This window comes from Plecotus auritus (assembly GCF_963455305.1).
Source record: "Plecotus auritus genome assembly, chromosome: 9".
Lineage (NCBI taxonomy): Eukaryota > Metazoa > Chordata > Mammalia > Chiroptera > Vespertilionidae > Plecotus > Plecotus auritus.
Genome location: NC_137783.1, coordinates 151,817,755 through 151,840,981, shown reverse-complemented (window position 1 = coordinate 151,840,981; position 23,227 = coordinate 151,817,755). Strand labels below are relative to the sequence as shown.

General features: G+C 41.8%; 1 protein-coding gene across 3 annotated transcripts in view; it reads left to right on the top strand.

The window, feature by feature from the left end:
- RTN3 (reticulon 3) overlaps window positions 1–23,227 on the top strand; it is a 46,700-nt gene that overhangs the window by 20,309 nt on the left and 3,164 nt on the right. For 2 of the 3 annotated variants that reach the window (XM_080641471.1, XM_080641472.1), the window contains exons 2-5: window positions 18,530–18,737; window positions 21,908–22,046; window positions 22,462–22,531; window positions 22,953–22,999. In XM_080641471.1, coding sequence (XP_080497597.1) covers window positions 18,530–18,737; window positions 21,908–22,046; window positions 22,462–22,531; window positions 22,953–22,999 — 464 coding nt within the window. Of the gene's footprint in view, window positions 1–522; window positions 2,881–18,529; window positions 18,738–21,907; window positions 22,047–22,461; window positions 22,532–22,952; window positions 23,000–23,227 lie in introns of all 3 variants that reach the window. The other variant, XM_080641470.1, reaches the window with a different exon arrangement.

Below are 23,227 nucleotides of genomic sequence, written 5' to 3'. Positions count from 1 at the left end.
GGATTCACTGTATCTCCTAAAAATCAAAAAGAACTCTGGTCACTGTCAGTTCTTCTCAGATTCTCAGACTGTAGCAGTGGATTTATAGAAGCAGTGTCTCCTGAATTGTTCAGTTTACAGATGGGAGTATATCAGTACTTCATAACATCAAGTTATTTTGTATGGATTGCGTTATTTCTGTTAAAATAGCTCTACCAAAACTCTCCCAGGTGTCCCGGTCTCTTCTCTTCTTTATGCTTTCCCTTTACAATGGAAAAAGCAGACTGAAAAGTATTGGTCATGAACTTTTTTGTCATTTGCAATTTGCAGCATGATGTGGCTTTTCTGTTTCACCACGGGCAATTTTATGCATGTTTTATAGGGTAACTGTTGGCATTGTTTTTGTTAAATATTTGTGTGTGTATATATACATCCTGTGTGTATATATGTACTTTAAAAAATAAACGCATGCTGCTTGGCCTGACTAGCTAATGTGTAATTGTACTTGGTAAACAATTCTTTTCTTTCAAATTTCAATCATAGAGGGATTGAGCTCTCTCTGCTCTGATGAGCCACCTTCAGAAATTAGGACTTCCTCCTCTTTTGCATCTTCTGAAATATTTAACACTGACCTTACAATACTCCATGGAGAGCAAAGCAAAGAGTTAGGCAGCCAGCCTGTTTTAGCCAAAGAAGGAAAAGGAAAAGACTGCTTGGCTCATCTAGATGTGAAAACGATGGAAAAGCCTCAGGGGACCAGTAAAGACGGAGCCAACTCCCCAGTTTCTGTTGCAGAAGGAGGTCACTGTAACCACCCTTCCATTCCAGCCAGTTTCCCAGATCGTCCTGCTTTTCTCTCAAAGAAAGTTGTTCAGATGGAAGAGCAAACAAATAAAGATCAAGAGTCCAAGAACCCAAATGAGATACCAAGTAGGGACGACAGAACTGCCCTGGACGCTGGTGACAAGTTCATTTTGCTAACTGCCCAGAAACCGCCCACTGAGCAGTCTAAGGCAGAAGGCATTTGTACATACTCCTTGTCCCCATGCAAAGTTTCAGGAGGTGGTGTTATTGAAAAGGATTCCCCTGAATCACCATTTGAAGTAATTATTGACAAAGCAGCATTTGACAAAGAATTTAAAGATACATATAAGGAGAGCGCAAATGATTTTGGTAGTTGGGCAATGCACACCGACAGAGAATCATCTGCAGACATTTCAGAGTCTGATGACAAAGTTTTTCCACTAAGAACTAAAGAGGCAGGGTGTTACCCCACCTCTGCATTGCTCACTAGACAGTTTTCACACACAACTGCAGCACTGGAAGAGGTGTCTAGATGTGTGAGTGATATGCATAACTTTACTAATGAGATACTGACTTGGGATTTGGTTCCCCAAGTGAAACAGCAGAGTGATAAATCTGACTACATCACAAAAACTACAGGACTTGACATGAGTGAATATAATTCAAAAATTCCAGTTATAAATCTTAAAACGAACACTCATCAGAAAACTTCTGTATGTTCTATTAATGGGAGCACTCCCATCAGTAAATCAACAAGTGACAGGGCAGAATCATCTCTCTCTCAAGAAAATGCTGTCATTGGAAAATCTGTACCAGACTGCCTCAATTCCAGAGCAGATGTCAATGGTAAAGGTGTGCGAGGCAATGTGCAGAAACAAGATGGCACACTCTCAGAGTTACCTGTGTCTCCGCTTGAGAAATGGGTCTCTCTGGGTTCCGGAGTGGCCACAGAGAAGGCGCTTTTACCTGATGGCCACCTGAAAGGCGAAATGAGCTGGCCGAGCTCTCTGCTGGGAGAAGGGACAGAGGCTGATAGTTCTGGTGAGTCTGATGACACAGTAATAGAAGACATCACAGCCGATGTTTCATTTGAAAGTAGCAAAATTCAGACTGAGAAACCTGTCTCCACTTCAAGTGCTATTGTAAAAGCAGATGAAAGAGAAGTCAAAGAAATTCTCAATTATAATAGGGAAACCAACGCACCTGAAAACTTTGAAGGGTCGGTCAGTGACTCTGAGCCAAAAGTTCAGCCTGACTTTCTTAAAAGGAGTCCTGCCGGTATGGTGGCATGTTCCCAAGTACACGATACGATTGTCCTGTCAGGAGATGTGAAGCAGTCAGATAGAATGAGTGAAATTACTCCTGCTGAAAAGGTGGTTATAACCGAGGACCCAAAACTTCCTTCAGCAGCATCTTCAAATAATTTTAATGAGAGAGAATTCTCACTAAACATGACAGCCTCTGCCTATTTGGAGTCATTACATGAAAAAAATATTACATATATAGATGATTCTTCCCCAGAGGACCTGATAGCAGCCTTTACAGAAACCAGGGAGAAAGGAATAGTAGAGAAAGGTGAAGGAAATGTATTTGAAGCAACAGAAGAGAAGACTATGGATTTCAGAACAGCTTTTCCTGGAGAAGTCTTGCATGAAAGTGAGTCAGGTGGTTCTGAAATTAAAGACCTAAAAAGCAAACACTCTGAACAAAACAAAGAAACAAGTGGAAGCGAGCTTTTGGGTGTTTTCCCCACCCACAGTACTTCAGTAGCATCCCTCGACTTGGAACAGGAACAGCTCACAATCAAAGCCCTAAAAGAACTGAGTGAAAGGCAGGTGGAGACGTTACAAGATAAAATAGAATCTCCTTCTGAAGAAATACTCAAGCAGACTTCCACATTTGCTCCAGAATATTCTCAGCCACAGAGATCGCACGATGTCCTAGAACACACTGATGTCAAGACTGGATCTGACCTTGGGATTTCTGAAAAGCCCACTGTTATCAAAGAAACTACTAGTATAGGTTTTATTTCCAGCCTGAACAAGACTGAACTGGTAAACAAGCATGTCCTAGCAAGACTTCTGACAGACTTCTCAGGTAACCGTTTCTATTTGAAATACTGCATGTGGTTAATTCTGCTATGATTACTTTATCAGAGTGCCGTTTTTCTTAGTCTCTGATTTATATCACCAGATTATGGCTAGGATCAAAACACACTATAAACTTGGGAGAGGAAGGGTTGTTTTTTTGTGTTTCTTTTTTTTTTTTTTTTTTTTTTTTATTGATTTTATACAGAGAGGAAGGGAGAGGGATAGAGAGTTAGAAACATCGAAGAGAGAGAAACACCGATCAGCTGCCTCCTGCACACCCCCCACCGGGGATGTGCCCGCAACCAAGGTACATGCCCTTGACCGGAATCGAACCTGGGACCCTTGAGTCCGCAGGCCGACGCTCTATCCACTGAGCCAAACCGGTTAGGGCTGTGTTTCGTTTTTTTAATGTTTGCTTGGTTTTCTTATATAAATATTTCCCAAAGCAGACCAATTATTAAAGTTAATTTTCTAGCCCTGGCCAGCTTGGCTCGGTGGATGGAGCAGTGGCCTGCGGGCTGAGGGGTCCCGGGTTCGATTCCGGCCAAGGGCACATGCCTGAGTTGCGGGCTCAATCGGTGATTCTCTGTCATCATTGATGTTTCTCTCTCTCTCTCATTCTCCCTTCCTCTCTGAAGTCAGTAAAGAAGTATATTAAGAAAAAAAAAAAGTTAATAGTCTAAAAAAATATATTTTTTATTCCAGTTTTTTCTATGTTCTCCTTTCCTTATTGGTTGACCCTAGAGTAAACACTTCTTTTAAGACTCTCTTGCTCAGCAGGCATGGCTGGTGGTTGAGGGTCAACCTATAAACCAGGAGGTCATGGTTCGATTCCCGGTCAGGGCACATGCCCGGGTTAGGGGCTCAATCCCCAGTGTGGGGTGTGCAGGAAGGAGGCAGCCGATCAATGATTCTCTCTCATCATTGATGTCTCTCTCTCTCTCTCCCTCTCCCTTCCTCTCTGAAATCAATAGAAATATACTAAATATATATATTTTTTAAAAAGAATCTCTTTATACCCAACCAGTGTGGCTCAGTGGTTGAGCATAGAGCTATGAACCAGGCGTTCGTTCACAGTTCGATTCCTGGTCAGAGCACATGCCTGCGTTGCTAGTTGGATCCCCAGTGGGAGGCATGCAGGAGGTGGCCTATCAGTGATTGTCATCATTGATGTTTCTATCTATCTCTCCCTCCCTCTCCATCTCCCTCTCTGAAATCAGTACAAAAATACATATTTTAAAAAGAATATCTTTAGGCTCTTATTTACTTACAAAGCTTATTTAAATCTCCATAATAATAATACTACTCAGCACTTGAGTTTTTTGCTATGGGCCTTGTACAATCTATTTGGCAATCAAAGATAAAAGAATTCCTGCCGGGATAGACACTAAATGAGACTTTTAATTAATTTGATCTTATACCATAGAGATTTTATGCTCTGAAAGTAGGTAACCTGTATTGTAGTACTATTTTGTGAGTAATACTCATTATATGGTACTAGAAGCCTTTCCCCTAATCTTCTGTTTATTAAATGATTACTTTCCTAGCAATTGACCTTCAGTTAAAATGCTGTCTTTTCTGGAGTCTTGGGAAGTGTAAGAAAAAAGGATATTTAAGGCCCTCCAACAGGGACATCAGCCTCTAATCTGATACCAAGTTCTGTACTTCCTTTTTTCAAATGAAGTCATACGGAGAGTTATCTTAAACAAAAGTGAGATTTCTGTTAGTGTAAACTTACGTGTGATTCTACCGCTCACTTTTCTTTCTGTAAGGCTTTTTTATGCAGAGTGGGGAGGGGGCTCAGACCTTAGCAGCTGGTTTCCCCTTCTTCTTCCAGCCAGAACACTGCTCAGCTCCTCCTCCTGGGCTGCCCTTCCTGAGGAGCAAATCACATAACTCTTGGACCTTGTCCCTCACCAACTTGCGCCCCTTGGGTGTGCTTGGTGAGGTGCCCATGTTCCTGGCTGTGCCTCGGCTCCCTGACATTCTTGGTCACTTTGTGGCCCTTGTTGAGGGCCGATGGCCATAGGGTACCACAGAGCCATGGCTGCTGTGGCAGAAGGGCATCATTTACCTTTTATCAAGGCATTTCTTTACTAAAAAACATGGGCAGATAACTTGATCTTCCTAAATTTTAATCCTTGCCCAGTTGGTGTGGCTAAGTGGTTGAGTGTCAACCCAGGAACCAAGAGGTTACTGGTTCTACCCCAGTAGAAGGTGTGCAGGGGGCAGCCAATTGATGTTTCTGTGTCATCAGTGTTTCTATCTCTATCCCTCTCCCTTCCTCTCTCTCAAAAAAAATCAATAAAAACATACTTTTTAAAATAATTTTATTCCTTAAAATAGAGATAGTAATTTATAATATTTTGAAGATTAAATGTGAAATGCAAGTAACAGTGCCTATGACATAGTAAATACTCATTTAACACCAAGTATAGGACCTGGTCAGATAATTAATTAATTAATCATTGATTAAGTGAATGCATTGTTCATAATTATCAATGAAAACATCGAGGCTTTTTTATAAACTCAAGAATTTGAAATGGCAGTGAAGGATAGCTGTTATTCTCGAGTAATTGAAGATTATTGAACTTGCATTTAGGAGTGCCAAATTCTCCTTTTACTGTGTCTAGAAGTGTGACATTGAACAATCTGTAAAGTGAGGATGTTGAAGTAGATGATCTTTAATATCATTTCAGTAATATGATTCTCTGACTGGTATTTCTTAGGTTTCTTCGTGAGTTGTTACAATTCTTACAGTAGTTCCTTTAAGTGATGAGGCATATGATAATTAGACTATAAGAACTCCAGTGTCTAATTCTGGCAAGTTCCTGCTTTAGTGTGACCTTAGACAACTGGCCTAACTGGTTCAGCATCTTCCTTGTTAATATGGTGATAATTATTTTGCTTTACTTTATAGTGTTGTAGTATTTAAAGTTGTTTGTAACTACTAAGTAATTCTCAACTGAGTTATTTAATCCAGTGTGAGCAGTGAAAAGGGCTATGGAAATTTAGGATATTTGTCACTGACCAAATCCTATGATTAGTAGATATTTTTAGATGATAATTAAGGAAGACCAGTATAATTAGACCAAGAACATGACAGATCTTCCTTTGTGGGTTTCAGAATTGAAAACCTTTTAAAATTGTCTTACTTCATGAATAAATCTTTTCAAATACTTCAGTCAGATGTATCAGTCTCTAGTTCTTTTCCAGGTGTACAAGGTATACACTCATCAATATAGATAGTATGCTAGGCCAGTGGTCGGCAAACTCATTAGTCAACAGAGCCAAATATCAACAGGACAACGATTGAAATTTCTTTTGAGAGCCAAATTTTTTAAACTTAAACTTCTTCTAACGCCACTTCTTCAAAATAGACTCACCCAGGCCATGGTATTTTGTGGAAGAGCCACACTCAAGGGGCCAAAGAGCCGCATGTGGCTCGCGAGCCGCAGTTTGCCGACCATGGTGCTAGGTCATAAAACAACTCAGTAAATTTAAAGGATTAAGATAATAATCAAATACTTTCTAAGACCATAATGAAATTAAATTTTAAAACAGGAAAATAAGATACCTAGGAAAATTCCCAAATATTTGGAAATTAAGCAAAGACACTTTTATATAATCTATGGCTTAATGAAATCACAAGGAAAATTTTTAAATATTTTAAACTGAATGACAATGAAAATACAACACAGTATATCAAAATTGTGGAACACAGTGCCAAAAGGGAAACTTATAGCTCTTAATACTTAGATTAGGAAAGAAAAATATCTAACCCCATGTCTAAGGTTTCAGTGTAAGAAACTAGAAAAAGGCCCGGCCAGCGCGGCTCAGTGGCTGAGTGTCATCCTGTGAACTATGAGGTCATGGTCCGATTCCTGATAAAGGCACCTGCTCACGTTGCCAGCTCGATCCCCAGTTGGGGGGGGCGGTGTCAGGAGGCAGCCAGTCAATGATTCTCTCTCATCATTGATGTTTCTCTCTCTCCCTCTCCTCTCTGAAATTAATAAAAATTATTTTTTTAAAAAGAAGCTAGAAAGAGAAGAACAAAGTAAACCCAGAGTAAATAGAAGGAAGGAAATTTTAAAGGTAAGGGCAGAAATTAATGAAATAAAAAAACAAAATTAACGACGCCAAAATTTGGTTTTTGGAAAAGATCAACAAAGTTGATTTCTTGATTAATCAAGAAAAAAAGAGAAAACAGATTACCAATATCAAGCATGATAAAGGGATTATCACTTAAGATCCTACAGCTATATTAAAAGGATAATAGAATATTATGAACTTTATGCCAACGAATCCATCAATTTAAATGATATGGACAAATTCCTTGAAAATTATAACCTTACCAAAGCTAACACAATTTCTATTGTTTGTTTTCAAAAATCTTACCCAAAAAAATGTCCAGGCCCAGAGGTTTTACTAGATTCTTCCAGGCATTTAAGGAAAAAGAACACTGTCCAACTCAGGCTAGTATATAGTAACACCAAAACTGGACAAAGATATTACAAAAAAATTTATAGACTAATGTCCTTTGTGAACATAAGATAAAAAATTCTTAAAACATTATTAGCAAATCAAATCCAACAATATACCAAAAGGCTAATACATCATGGCTAAGCAGGGTTTGTTCCAGGAATACAAGCTAGTTTTAATTGGAAATTTAATAAACATAATTTACCACATTAACATAACAAGAATAAAAACAATGTGATTATTTCAATTAATACAGAAAAGGCATGTGAAAAACATCCTTAGCTGCTTTAAAAAAAGGCTTGGGTTTGTTTTCGTTTGGTTGTGGGGGTTTTGTGTGTGTTGTTTCATTGTTTTTGTTTGTTTTTTAGCAAACTAGGAATAGAAGGTAATCTCAATCTAATAAATTGCATCTATTTTTTTGTTTTGTTAATCCTTACCAAAGGATATTTGCCCCCATTGATTTTCAGAGAGAGAGAGAGAGAGATGAGAGAGACACATCAATTGGTTGTCTCCTGCACAGGGACAGAGCATGCAACCAAGTATGTGCCCTTGACTGGAATTAAACCCGAGACCCTTGACTCCACCAGCCAACATTGTAACCACAGAGCCAAACTGGCAAGGGCTAAGTGGCATCTACTGAAAAGTACAACTGATGTGTTTAATGCCAAAATATTGAATATTTCATCCTAAGATTGGGTAAGGCAAGGGTGCTCACTCTGGCCATTTGTATTCAACATCACACTGGAAGTCCTACCCGTTGAGTTACAATAAGAAATAGAAATCAAAGGAATGAAGTCTGGAAAAGAAATTGTTAAACTGTCTTAATTTACAGATGACACATGATGGTTTACATAGAAAATCCTAAGGAATCTACAAAGCAACTAGGAGTAATAAGTGAATTTAGCAAGGTTACAGGATATTGCAGTACACAAAACTCAGTGTTTTAATCGTTACTAGAGGCCGGGTACTCCCTCCCTTCCCCCGGCCATCTGCTGTTGCTGCCGCCACTGGCTGGCTGGGGCCTCCATCCCTTCCCCCGGCCAGCCCCACCCCCAGGTCGAACTCCGGGTTGAGGAGACAATTTGCATACTATGCTTTTATTATATAGGATATACACTAGCAGAAAATAATCAAATGAATTTTTTTTAACTTTCATTTACAATGGCATCAAAAGCATAAAATAGGAATAAATTTAACCAAAAAAAATGTGCAAGACCTCTATACTGAAAACTACGAAACTGCAGAGAAAAGCTGAAGAACTGTCTAAGGGGAGAGCTATGCTGTGTCATGGATTGGAAGACGATATTGTTAACATCTAGTCCTGCCCAGATTTTCATCTATGGATTCAAGGCAATTCAAAGTCCACGAAGAATTTTTCTTTAGAAATCAACAGGCTTATTCTAAAATGTCTATAGAAATACATAGAACCTAGCAAATACAAAGCCATCTTGAAAAAACAAAATTGGAGGACTTGGAATACTCACATCAACACATAAAACTTCAACCCTGCCTGCGTGACTCAGTGGTTGAGCGTGGACCTATGAACAAGGAGGTTCCCGTTCAATTCCCGCTCAGGGCACCTGCCTGGGTTGGGTTTCAGTAGGGGGCTTCCGGAGGCTGCCATTGACAATTCTCTCATCATTGATGTTTCCAACCCCCTCCTCCCTTTCTCTCTCTGAAATCAGTAAAAATATTTTTAAAAAGACAGTTGGCCTTTGGGAATGACTGAAGTTGGAGTCAAATCAAGAGCTTCCCCAAAATCCAGTAATAAAAATCAATGGATAGAGAATCAACAAGGTTTGCTGCTGTTTTCTCTAAAATGGCAGGAACCAGTATCTTTTTCCTTAACCTTGAGATTACCATTGGGTGTGTTAGTGCCCTCTTTTGGTGTAAGAAGGGTACTGCAGCGGGCATCTTTTATTAAGGGTAAGAGATAGGCACCCTTTGAAGTTTTTATTTATTTTTTATTAAATTATTGGTGAGAACTTGGTCAACATGAACATAAAGGTTTCAGGTGTGGGTTTCTATGTTATAAGATCTGTATATTCCACCATGTGCCCACACCCAAAGTCAAATCTCTCACCATATGTCAGGACCCGCTTCTCCCCGTTTTATAGTTTTAAAAATAAAACTAATAAGGTCACATTATAGAAGATTTGAAAAATAAAAGGAAGGAATCACTCATAATTCCACCAGCAATAGAAACGCTCTGGTGAATATAGATAGTCTTTGATACTTCATCTACCATTGGCAAAATAAGATAACTGAGAAGTGATTGGTTTTTCTGACATAAAGTTATAAAAAGGGGCTGTGCTATGTATTGAAATGGATTCTAAGAAAATAAAAGGCGTAATTAGTACAGCACAAGACTTGAAACATTGAAACACAACAGTAGGTCTTTTGCATTTCCATAGGAATTTTAGAATCACTTTGTCCATTTTTTACAACAACAATAAAAACCCTACAAAAATTCTGATTGGAATTCCATTGAATTATAGATAAATTTGGGGACAGTTAACATCTTAGCAATTTTTAGTTTTTTAACCCATGAAAACAGTATAGCATTCTATTAATTTAAGACTTCATTAGTTTCTCAGCATGTTCTATAGATTTAAGTGTACAGGTCTTATAGAGCTTTAGCTAGAATCTATGCCTAAGTGTTTTCAGGCTATTTTAAATGGTATTTTTAACTCAATTTCTGAGTGGTTAATGCCAATATGTAGAAATATAATTGATTTTGTATATTGACCTTATATTCTGCAACCTTGCTAAACTCATTCTATAGCTTTCATGTAGATTCCGTCAGATCTTCGCATAGGCAGTCATGCCATCTGTGACTAATGACAGTTTTACTGCTTCCTTTCCAGTTTGGGTGCCTTATATTTTTATTGACTTACTGTACTGACTAGAACCTTTAATGCAATGTTTAATAGAAGTTCTAGGAGATAACATCCTTGTCTTCTTTTATTAAATCCTAGAGGCCCGGTGCACAAATTCATGCACAGGTGGGGTCCCTCTGGGTGGCCTGCAGGGATCAGGCTGAAACCCACAGTCCAACGTCACCTGCAGCTCCTACCTACCTACCGCTCATCCTGGCCCCACTGTGCCTGCCATGGGCGCGCCCAATCAGGAGAGGCTCGTGCTGCCGCAGCAGTGCTCACCAGCAATAAGCCCTGCACCTGGAGCCCTCCCAAGGGGAGTGGCCCACGAGAAGGGGTCTCGGATTGCAAGAGGGTGCAGGCCAGGCTGAGGGACCCCACTGGTGCACGATCGGGCCGGGGAGGGACCGCGGGAGAGCTCTAGGGCGTGTCCGGCCCATCTCGCTCAGTCCCAATCAACCAGACCCCAGCAGCAAGCTAACCTACTGGTCAGAGCATCTGCCCCCTGATGGTCAGTGCACATCATAGCGAGCTGTTGAGCAGCCTTAGCATATCATTAGCATATTACACTTGAATTGGTTGTTTGGCTGTTTGGTCTATTTGCATATTACCTTTTTATTATATAGGACTGGGGGCCCAGTGCATGAAGATTCATGCACGAGCCCTAGCCAGTTTGGCTCTGTGGATAGAGCATCAGCCTGTGGACTGAAGGGTCTGGGGTTTGATTCTGGTCAAGGGCACATGCTCAGGTTGCGGGCTCGATCCCCAGTAGGGTGCATGCAGGAGGCAACCCATCAATGATTCTCTCTCATCATTGATCTTTCTATGTCTCCCTCTCCCTTCTTCTCTGAAATCAATAAAATAAAAAAAAGATTCGTGCACGGGGCATGGGTCCCTCAGCGCAGCCTGCACCCTCTCCAATCTGGGAGCCCTCTCCAATCCGGGAGTTTGTGTCTGTCTTTGCAATCATATGAGTGAATTGTCTGAGACCCTAACCCAGTTTGGTTTGGTGCTCACAGAATAAAGAGGTCTTTATTTTTCTTTGCTCCATTGGTGGAGATTTTCTAGAAGTTGCAGGATATCTTCCCTTTAATTTTTCCTCGTCACTGTGACTTTACTTATGTCTTTCACCTTTGCTTTCCCTCCATCCCCCACCCGCAACAGTAACTTGCTCCAGGCTTACTTTGCTCTAGTGTCTAGGACAGGGGTCCTCAAACTTTTTAAACAGGGGGCCAGTTCACTGTCCCTCAGACCGTTGGAGGGCCAGAATATAGTTAAAAAAAAAAAACTATGAACAAATTCCTATGCGCACTGCAGGCCCAGGATGAGTCGGCTGCTAAGCAGGACAGGCAGCGGCACCCGGCGGGCCAGATAAATGTCCTCGGCGGGCTGTATGTGGCCCGCGGGCCATAGTTTGAGGACCCCTGGGGAGATCCTGCAACGCATCTGCCACCAGAACTACGATTCCCAGAATTCCTGGTGCTTCCCGCACTCTTGGTTTCCGCTTCCAGTCCAGGGGCTGCACAAACAAAAAGGACTGTGAACTCCAGCCGCCCCCAGGCCGGGCTGACAGGACCAGACACACCAGTGGCATCCCCAGGACCCAGCTGCTTGGCGCCGGCACACGCGTGCGCTGGCCACAGGCTCGAAGTGGGCAGGGTCCTGGGGACACCCACCCCACACTCAGCGCCAGCGTACCTCCATGACGCCAACAGGCCCGCCATCTTGGTCAGGTTAATTTGCATACTCACTCCTGATTGGCTGTGGGCGTCGCAGAGGTACAGTCAATTTACATATCTGTCTATTATTAGTATAGATGTTAGCTCTGGGTTCCCTTTATCAAGTTGAGGACATTTCCTTCTTTAACCTAGTTTGCTGAGAGATTTTATCTGAAGGGGTATTGGATTTTTGTTAAATGCCTTTTCTGTATCTTTTAAGATGATCATATGGTTATTCTTTTTCAGTTTGTTGACAGGATGGATTATATTGAATGATTTATGAATGTTAAACCAATCTTGCCTTTTCTTTTTATTTGTTTTTTCCTCACCTGAGGATATACTTTTTTTTAAAAAATTTATTTTAGACAGAGGGAGTGAGGTGGGGGGAGAGAGAGAGAGAGAAACATCAATGTGAGAGAGAAACATCAATCGCTTGTCTCCTGTATGTGCCCCGACCAGGATCAAACCAGCAACCTAGATATGTGCCCTAACTGGGAATCAAACCTGCCACCTCTCAGTGTACAGGACAATGCTGCAGCTGGCCACACCAGCCAGAGCCCAGTTTATCCATTTCTTTATTTTATTTTATTTTAATATATTTGTATTGATTTCAGAGAGAAAGGGAGAGGGAGAGCGCGATAGAAACATCAATGATGAGAGAGAATCATTGATTGGCTGCCTCCTGCATGCCCCCCACTGGGGATTGAGCCGTCCCCCAGGCATGTGCCCTGACCGGTAATCAAACCGTGACCTCCTGGTTCATAGGTCGATGCTCATCCACTGAGCCACTCCAGCCAGGCTGGCATAACATTTTTGAAAATATTCTCTTGTCCTTGTAATGTCTGTAGACTCTGTAATGATGTCATTTCTCTCATTCTTGATATTGGCAATTTGTGTATTTCACTTTTTCTTGGTCAGTCTAGCTAGAGTTTTATCTATTTTGTTGTTCTCAAAGAACTAGCTTTTATTTTATTAATTTTGTTTTTTATTGATGAGAGAGAGAGAGAGATCTATTTGTTGTTTCACTTATTTTTGCACTTACTGGTTGATTCGTGTATCAGCCCTGACCAGGGATCGAACACGAAACCTTGGCGTATTCTGGACAACACCCTAACCAACTGAGTTACCTGGCCACGGCCTCGTTGATTTTTCTGTGTTTTTCTGTTATCTGTTCCATTGATGTCTGCTCTGATTTTTATTAATTCCTTTCTTCTATTTACTTGGTTCAGGTTGTTCTTTTTCTAGCTTTTAAGGTTGAAACTCAGATTGCTGATTTGTCATCTTTTCTAATTACAGGCACTTTCATACTATGTACTGTTTTAGCTGGATCCGACAAATTTTTATTTTCACTCAGTTCAAAATATTTTCTGGTTTTTCTGTTAATTTTTCTTTTTTGATTCATGGATTGTTTAGAAGTGTTGTTTAATTTACAAATATTAGGGGTTTTCCCAAGATCTTTCTGTTACTGTCCTTAATGTCAGAAAACATATGCAAGTGACTTGAATCCTTTCAAATTTATTGGGGCTGTTTCATGGCCCAGGATTTGTTTTATCATGGTAAATGTTCCACATGTACTTGAAAAGAATGTGTATATTCTGTTGTTGTGTGGAATATTCTGTAAATGTCAAATTGGATAATAGTGTTCAAGTCTTCTATATCCTAATTGATTTTCTGGCTACTCTATTAATTATTATTAACCCCTGACTATAATTGCAAATTTGTCTATTTCCTTTTTTTAACACCTTTATTGAGCTATATTTTACATACTACCAATTCATCCATTTAAAGTGTACAGCTAAATGTTTTTTATCATTAGCACTATTCAATTTTAGGACATTTTAGTCCCCCCACCACTTACCCCATTCCTATTAGTGGCCACTCCCCATTTTCCACCATCACCACAGCCATAAACAACTAATAATCTACTTTCTGTCTCTATAGATTTGCTTATTACTGATTTTTTATATAAATAAAATCATATAACATATGGCTTCTGTAATTGGCTTTTGTATTTAGCCTAATGTCTTCAAGCTTTGTAGCGTCAGAACTTCATTCCTTTTTATTGCCAAATAACAATCCCGTTGTATGGCTATGCTACCCTTTATTTGTGCACTCATCAGTTCTTGGTGCTTGGATTGTTTCCACTTTGGGGCTCTTATGAATAATGTCTCTGTGAACACTGGTGTGTGCAATTTTTTGTGTTGTATGTTTTCATTTCTCTTGGGCATTTGCCTATGAGTGGAATTGCTGGGTCATATAATGACTATGTTTAACTCTTTGAGGAGCTGTCAAATTGTTACCCAAAGTGGCTGCACCGTTTTTCATTCCCATTAGGAAGGTCGGCTCCAGTTTCAGCACATTCTTGCCAATATTGGTTATTGTACTTCTTTATTCTAGCCATCCGAGAGGGTTCAGTGTGGGATTGATTTGCATTTCCCTAATGACTGATGATGTTGAGCATCTTTTATGTACTTATTGGCCATTTGTATATCTTTGGAGAAGTGTCTCTTCAGATCCTTTGTTCAGTTTTCAATTGGACTAATTTTTTTATTGAGTCGTATATAATTCTTTATATATCTGGATATAAATACTTTACCAGATATATAATTTGCAAATATACTGTTACTTTATGAGTATCTTGTCACTTTCTTGGTACCATTTATGGCACAGAGATTTTTAATTTTGATAAAGCCCAATTTCTCCTTTGTTGTTTTTTGTTTTGGTCATTTGTGCTTTTGGTATCATATCTGAGAAGCCATCGCCTAAGGTCACAAAGATACACTGTGTGTTCTTCTAAGAGCTTTAGCACACTTTCTCGCTTTTCTGAAATAACCATTTTATATCTTTCCTCTCTCTATAAACCTTCTTTGCTCCCCTGACCCCACCCAGCCAGTGATCTCAGCTCTTTCTTATTGAGAAAATAGAAGCATTCAGAAAGAAGTCCCTCTTCCAATCTTCAGGTCTACGAATGGGCCTCAGAATTGGGCCTTCTTCCCTATCAATACTAGGTAACCTCATCCATTTCGTATCTCCAGTTCAGACTTGCCCTGTGTACTCCACACTGGTGGATCTAACCACCTCTTTAATAATGGTATCTGTAGGCATCCATCCCAAAATTAACATACTCTGTACTCTACTCTTCCTCTTCTCCGCAAATGACACCACATCCATCCATTTGCTCAGGCCCCAAGCCTAGGTGTCATTCATATTTCATCACCTTCTGCATCCAGTCCATCAAGTTCTGCCTGTTCTACCTCAAAAATATAGCTCAAATCTGTCTACTCATCTCCATCCTTATCTAAATGACCATCGTCTCTCACTTGAACCCCCATGTTAGCCTCCTAGGGAGCCTTTCTGTTTTCACGCCTGCCCCATCGCAATCCATTTTCTCTTTACAGCAGTAAAAGGGTTTCTCTTGTTAAAATATGTTACCCCCTGCTTGACATTCTTTAGTGGCTTCGCATTTCGTCTGCGGTAAAATCCAAGGCCTTTTCCTAGCTCTATGAAAGTGCTCCATCCCCTCCCTCAGCTCCAGCCTCATCTCAGGCCACGCTCCCCTTCCCTCACTAGATACATGTCAGCCAAGTTGTGTCCTGCACACCTCTAGGGGGCACCACTCACATGTGTTAACCATTGTAGTTGGCTATTCCTATGACAGTTTTCCAGCAGATGGCAGTAAAGGCATGAGGACAGGGTGTTTTTCTGAAGTGCACAAAGGTAGATTTATTTGCCTTTGGAGACTCGCTTTCCCTTCTCTGATACAGCATGGTCTTCTACTCTCTGGGGCCCAGCCTTATTCTCTAAGAGTTTCTTTTCCTTTTTCTTTCTTTCAAATATTTCAGATTTAAAGACTAGCCTGCATGGTACAAAAAAACTCCCATAAACCCTTGGTCTAGTTTACCAATGTTAACATTTAGTCACTTTTGCGTTATCACTCCCTCCCTCCTCTCTGTAGATGCACGGTTTTTCCTGACCACTTAAGAGCTGGTTGCAAACACCCTGCCCCTTTATCCCTCAATCAGTGGTTCCCAACATGGAGCACATGCCCCACAGGGAGACGATTTGACTTTTAAGGGGAGCAATTCGAGAATGAGTTATTAATATTGAATTTTTTGCATTTCTTATGGTTCTAGGGGCCTCATTTACAGTATATAAATATATATTGTGACATATGCATGCATTTCGGTTCTCTATTATGTTTTGAAACTTTATTTGCTGTTTTCCATATCACTTCATATTACAATTTTTAAAACAATTTCTTAGTGATTTCTTCCTCAGATCTTCCACTGTCCTTTCGTTCTTTTATTTTTCTCGTTCATGGACGCCATGTTCTTTGGAAGCTTGTTTAGACCAAGTTCATGGCCTTTTATTACTTCCTCCATGAATAGGAGTTCACTTTTTGAATAATAAGAATTATATGTCACGGGGGGCATCAGGATGTTAGAGATGCTTTAGGTGGGACATGGCCAAAAAAAAAGGGTTGGGAACCACTGCCCTAAATACTTCGGAGTGTGTCTCTTTTGAATGGTAACTTTCCTTTGTTTGATGGTACACTTAAGTTCTTACCACATTTAGGAATGTACCATGGCACAGTACTTTTGTCAGTTACATATTCACACCCACGTTTTGTCAGTTGTCCCCATGATGTTCTTCGTAGCTATTTCACCCTGGTAGCCAGTGTCCATCTGTGATCTCACTTTGCGTTTACGTGTGGTCAGTCTCCCGTCTTTCACACCATGGATATCTTTTAAGAATACAGGCTAGCTGTTTTGTAGGCTATTTACCAGTCTGTGTTTGTCTAGTGTCTTCTCATCAGATTCAGTTTTTATGTTTTTGGCAAGAATACCATACAGGTGATGTGTCCTTCTCGGTACATTACATGAGGAGGCACATGGTATCAGTGTGTCCCATCGCTAAGCGTTCTGTGTTGAAATGTTCCTGTAGATATGTGGGAAATGACATACATGTACTTGGACTCCGGCTACAGGAATTGCTCTCATAAGCAGGCAGCATTGTGTTCAGCTTTCCTGCTCAGTCCGGTGAGCCTGAGTTGCCTCCCGTTTCTCTCTCTCCTTTGCAACGTCACTGTCTGGGACTCTCGACCTCCCCCAGCGATCCTAATCCCGACCTTCTCCTAAGAGTCACCTCACATCCCTTAACTGGATCTGGGCACCAGTGGTTATTTCTTTGTACAACGAGTTTATCTTGGTACCTTCTCCTAAGAGTCACCTCACATCCCTTAACTGGATCTGGGCACCAGTGGTTATTTCTTTGTACAACGAGTTTATCTTGGTACCTTCTCCTAAGAGTCACCTCACATCCCTTAACTGGATCTGGGCACCAGTGGTTATTTCTTCGATACAAGTTTATCTTGGTGTTTTCTCAGTTTCAAGTTAGGTTCCCTGGGCTCTAGCTGAGGTGCGGCTTCAGAGAAGGGTATTGGAGCCGAATATGGGGAAGAACTAGGTGCCGGTGGGTCCGCTGGAATCAGGTTCCAGTTCACTTCCCCTCAGTCACCGTCTTCCATATTTTGATTATAGTTCACATTTGCGTGGTCACTGTGTGTCATTTACAATGCTAAGCTTTCTACATGCATTAGCCATATTCCTTAAAACAACTTCGAAATAGGTGTCACTTTCTTCACTTTATAGATGAGAAAACAGAGGTTTAGGAAGGTTAATTAGGGTAATGTGACTAAAAATTACCAGGACTCATACTCATGTTTTTCCAGCTCCAAGCCCTTGCTCTCTTTTGTACAAGCGAAGAATAGCACAGAGGAAACTTGAAGTAGAGTTGCTAATGTGGAAGTCAGCCTTCAGAGATGGACATTCAAGTGTAGTATCATTGCTAGATGGAGGTCATTGCCAGCAGTTTACACCGGGGTCTTTGCGGCTTCTTCAGGTAGAAGAACTTCGATGTTTCCAGTTTGGATGTCCCCGACCATAAGACCCACTTGCTTGGGACAGCCTTGCTTTATTATACTTATTTCCTAACAATTACTAATAGTAGCCCCTCTTACTCTCAAAAGTACTGTTTTTTAGATAATTATATGGTCCCCTACCCATAATCCTTCCCAAGTACTCCTCAGATTAACAGAGACTGGTGTTTAATTTTAACTAACACTAATAGAGCTTGATAGATTTTTATTCACCACTCCCTCTGCCAGCCCAACTTATAAATTTCTCTTTAGCTTTGGTTTTATAGCCTGTGGACCAAATTAAACTGTAGGCACTGTTTGCTTAATTTAGTCAACAGTTATCAAGGTCTTACCACACTTGCTCTACCGTCCTTTCTGCTGAAACATTGGAAGTAAATGATGCTTTACCCCTTTGTACTTCAAGAGCCACCTCTGAAAAATAAGTTCCCACGTTTTTATAACCCTGTTCAGAAACCAGAGGGACCTTGGCCGTGTGAATCATCACCCCTGACATCGGTGATTTTCACTGTTAGAGTCTCTGAGGGAGGGGGCGCCTGTAACTGAATGCTGGTGCCGCTTCTCGGGCGTGCAGGACACAGAGAGGACCGGCCTGGCCGTGGCTCCGTGTGGGTGTGACTTACGTGGCCTTTCTTTTGGCAGTGCACGATCTGATTTTCTGGAGAGATGTGAAGAAGACGGGGCTTGTCTTTGGCACCACGCTGGTCGTGCTGCTTTCCCTGGCAGCGTTCAGTGTCATCAGTGTGGTTTCTTACCTCATCCTGGCTCTCCTCTCTGTCACCATCAGCTTCAGGGTCTACAGGTCTGTCATCCAAGCTGTGCAGAAGTCAGAAGAAGGACATCCATTCAAGTGAGTTGAAGGATCACAAGTAACACTTTACAGTTTAGTAAAGGGGTTCACTGAGGCTGGGCAGGTGTAAAAATAAGACCTGATGAAAAGTCAAGCATTATAGGGTCCAACCGGTGACATGAAACATCAGCTAGACACCACGGGACCACTTTAAGAAATGGCCAAGGACTTCGTGACACGCTAGAGTCTCACACTTTAAGACCAAAGAGGACTGTCTGAATTCCTGAGCAGGGAAGGGTGGCGGTGAGGACAGCGCTCTGTTAGAGGGGGCCCGAGCACATGTGTAAGCCCCTCATAGTCAGGTCTTAAAACGACTTTGAAAGCTGGTGTTGAGGCTGCACTGTTGGTGATGATCAGAATTCGGTGTGTTACCCTTGGTTTTATGCTGATTTCCTTCTTCCCTTTTTTTGTTATATATATTTATTCTCTATATATATCATTAAAAACCTGACTCCATTTAACGGTGTATGATGCAAGGGAGAGTCTCGGTACAATAAAACTACAGGTATGATCTGCCGCCTCCCTCAGGCTAGCTGCCAGGGTTTCAGCACCATGGGGTTATCTGTCGTGTGAGGGTCTGCACCAGGCAGGTGGGCCCTGGCCGGGGCCTCAGGGCACGCAGCCCCCCCCCCCCCCCCGCCCCCTTATCTTTCCTTTCGTTTTCTTAATACCAGGGGTGAATGTAGGTCATGCATTTCTAAAATCCAGTTGCCAGCTTTTGTGACTGGGCTGTTAACATTAGCAGATGACAATGTTTTAAAAACCCTTTTCTCATGGAGAAAGAAACCCTGTTGTGACCGCTCAGAACTGTGACAGGATCGGTGTCCGGCTGAGCTCTGGTCCTTGTGTTTTCTCTTGGTGAAAATAGGAGGAATCATTTAAACTTCATGTGGCATTTGAAAAGTTATTGCAAACTAGCTTAACCAATCAATAGTTGTTAAATGAAGGTGTGAATACATTTTATTATTTTGCCATAAGCTCAGATGTCATGTCTCTTGCATGACACTGTCGTGGATTTGTAAAATGTGTTTTACCAAGTTGCATTAATTACAACTAATTTTTATAATTTTCGTATTCGGAGGTAAATTTTTTTTTTAATAAATAGGAAAGAAAAACATGCCTGTTACTCTGTTTTCCCCACAAGACTGTAGGCTCTCTAAGGCAAAGCAGTCTTATCTTTCCTGATGACCCAGCACCTCAAAGAGTGGCTCTCAGTAGGCACTCGGAGTCCTCAGTGAATGACAAGTTATAAGCAAATGTTTACATCTTGATTCTGTAGTGCCTCTGGGAACAGAACCAGGTCTTTCTTTTTCTGTAGTTTTCAACCCTATCAAACTCAATAACTCCCCTCCTTTTTTTTTTTAACAAATACGTTATAATGCCTCCCTTAACATTTTGAAATGAAAATTTTTTTAATATATTTTATTGATATTTTACAGAGAGGAAGGGAGAGGGATAGAGAGCTAGAAACATCGATGAGAGAGAAACATCGATCAGCTGCCTCCTGCACACCTCCCACTGGGGATGTGCCCGCAACCAAGGTACATGCCCTTGACCGGAATCGAACCCAGGACCCTTCAGTCCGCAGGCCGACGCTCTATCCACTGAGCCAAACTGGTTTCGGCTGAAATGAAATTTATTAATGATACTAGTGACCTGGGGCACGAAATTCATGCACATTAAAAGGGGATTAATTAGAGGAAATAATTTAATATTGCTATTTGCCCTTTCTCTATAATAGAAGTGTTAGAGATGAAAGAAAATTAGTAAAATGTATATGAAAACCTTCCTCCTGTCAGAGTCTGGGGCTCCCCACAGGACCCAGAGTCAAGTCCCCTGCCCATCCACATGCACCTCAAAATCGCATGAGACCCAGACCCAGCCAGCATCCCCCCTCCCAATGGGCTAGATCCAGACCCAGCCAGTCACACCCTTGTCAAGCCCTGCCAGGCAGGGGGCATAGCCTCAGGTCCCCTGGCCTGGCGCCAGGACGGGGGCGTGGCCTGAGGTCCCCCAGCCCAGACCTGAGCAGGGAGCGTGCCTTGAGGTCCTCCGTCAAGCCCCACCAGGTGGGGGACACGGCCTGAGATCCCCTGTCAGGCCCTGCTGGGCAGGGGTGCGGCCTGAGTTCCCCTGAGCCAGCACTGGTGGTGCACCTTGAGGTCCCCTGTCAAGCCCCATGGGGGCAGGGGAGGGCGTAGCCTCAGGTCCCCTGGCCTGGCACTGGGGCGGGGAGTGCGGCCTGAGGTCTCCCAGCCTGACACCAGGGTGGGGGGCGTGGCCTGAGGTCCCCTGTCAAGCCCCACGGGGGCGGGGGAGGGTGTAGCCTCAGGTCCCTGCTGATTGCTCATTAAGGCTCCTTAAGGGAACTTGGCCTCAGCTGTGGGTGCAGCCATCTTTGTGACAGAGTGATGGTCAATTAGCATATTCCCTCTTTATTATATAGGACAGTGGTCGGCAAACTCATTAGTTAACAGAGCCAAATATCAACAGTACAATTAAAATTTCTTTGGAGAGCCAAATTTTTTAAACTTAAACTTCTTCTAATGCCACTTCTTCAAAAAAGACTCGCCCAGGCCGTGGTACTTTGTGGAAGAGCCACACTCAAGGGGCCAAATGCTGCATGTGGCTCGCGAGCCGCAGTTTGCCGACCACGGATATAGGATATTTATAAACAAATTTTTAAAAATAGGTCCTAATTGTAATATAAAGAAATGACAAAATAGCCATGTATAATAAAATAATATGTGTTCCAGTCAATATATAATTGCTTGGAAATGAGTACACAAAAAAAAAAATAATAATAAAACATCAGATACTTGCACCTACATGTATAATCTCCAATACAATGTGCTTTTCCAAAATGGTGGGGGGGGGGGGACTTAGCAAAGTTTAGTAAACAAAATACAATTTTAGAAAATTCAAGATATGTTAAAACTGTGAGGAAAACACTTGTGGGCTGTTGTACACTTCGCAGACATCTGACATCTTTGCCTCTGCCACTAAATGGCAGTGGTGCCCCCACCCCATCCGTGACATCAAAATGTGCCCCAGAGATTTCTAAAGTGCGTCCTTGGGGGAATTTCACACTCTAAAGAACTGCTGTGCTCACAGAAAGAGGCCTTCTCCTTCCGTGTCAAATGTATGACTGTTGTTTCTTCTTCTGGAAGATCCTACCTGGATGTAGACATTACTCTGTCCTCAGAAGCTTTCCATAATTACGTGAATGCTGCCATGGTGCACGTCAACAGGGCCCTGAAGCTCATTATCCGTCTCTTTCTGGTGGAAGATCTGGTTGACTCCTTGAAGGTTCGTTCCGCTAACCTTTAAGCTTTTAGTGGTGAGGCTGGGGAAAACCAGAGACTAGGTTATGCTTCAGAGGAAAAACAATAAATAGGGTTTCCACAGATAAAAACAATTGTATGCTTATCTCCATCCCCCTGTAAAAACAAAGAGGGGAGTCCATGGAGAAGGTATCTCGTGAACCTGGAGGATAGTGTAATCTACAGAACTGCAATCACAGTCTTTGGGCCTAAGAGAACTACAGAATTCTTGGATCCACCCTCACATGTATAGTGCACATGGGGTAACCTTTACTTTGGAATTATTATGGCATACATCACTACGTTTATGTAGACTTAATTAGCTAGAGGAAAATGGCATTGGCTAACCTGATGTTAGTGTCATAATTATTCCTGCTTAACCCCGATGTTGGCCTTCGCAGCTGGCTGTCTTCATGTGGCTGATGACCTATGTTGGTGCCGTTTTCAATGGAATCACCCTTCTGATTCTTGGTAAGGTGGCAAGGAAAATGTCTCCGTGCTCTTTGAAGTCACTGGTAAGAGTTAAGAACGAAGAGAGGGCCCAGCATGGCTCCATTGCTGCCGAATGGCCCAGCCTTTAACACCCATGGAGGCCTTGAACCCAGCTATTGTGTGGCTGTAGGTTTATTAATTTGGTCCTAATTTTAATATCAGAACAGCTAGAAGCAAAGGAGAGTCATCTAGGTTTGATTTGAATGTGGGGATCTTAAATTTATAAAAATCAACGTACCTGTATCTAACTGTCCTTAATTGAGAGATCTAGACATTTCTCATATTGAAGATCTGCGCTTCCCTATATTTCATGAGGAAAAATCTGTGTGTTACTTGAGTCCTGAGACTTTGTGACTGTCTCACACTTACACGTGCCGTGTCCCATGATTCTGTCTTACAGCTGACCTGCTCGTTTTCAGTGTTCCCATTGTCTATGAGAAGTACAAGGTAAGCCTTGGCCTGCTTCAAATCAGATAAGCCACTTGATGTGTGACTAGTTTTAGTTCATTTTTTAGATATGGAAAGTTCAGAGCAATCGCTTCTGTTCTGCCGTCCGACTTTCTAAGTCAGGTGCCTGTTGAAACTGGTGACAGTGGCTTCCTAAGCAGACAGACTTCTAGGAGAGAGAGGGCAGGCAGACTTACTTCTTATGCGTAGTTCTGTGCCTTCGGTGTT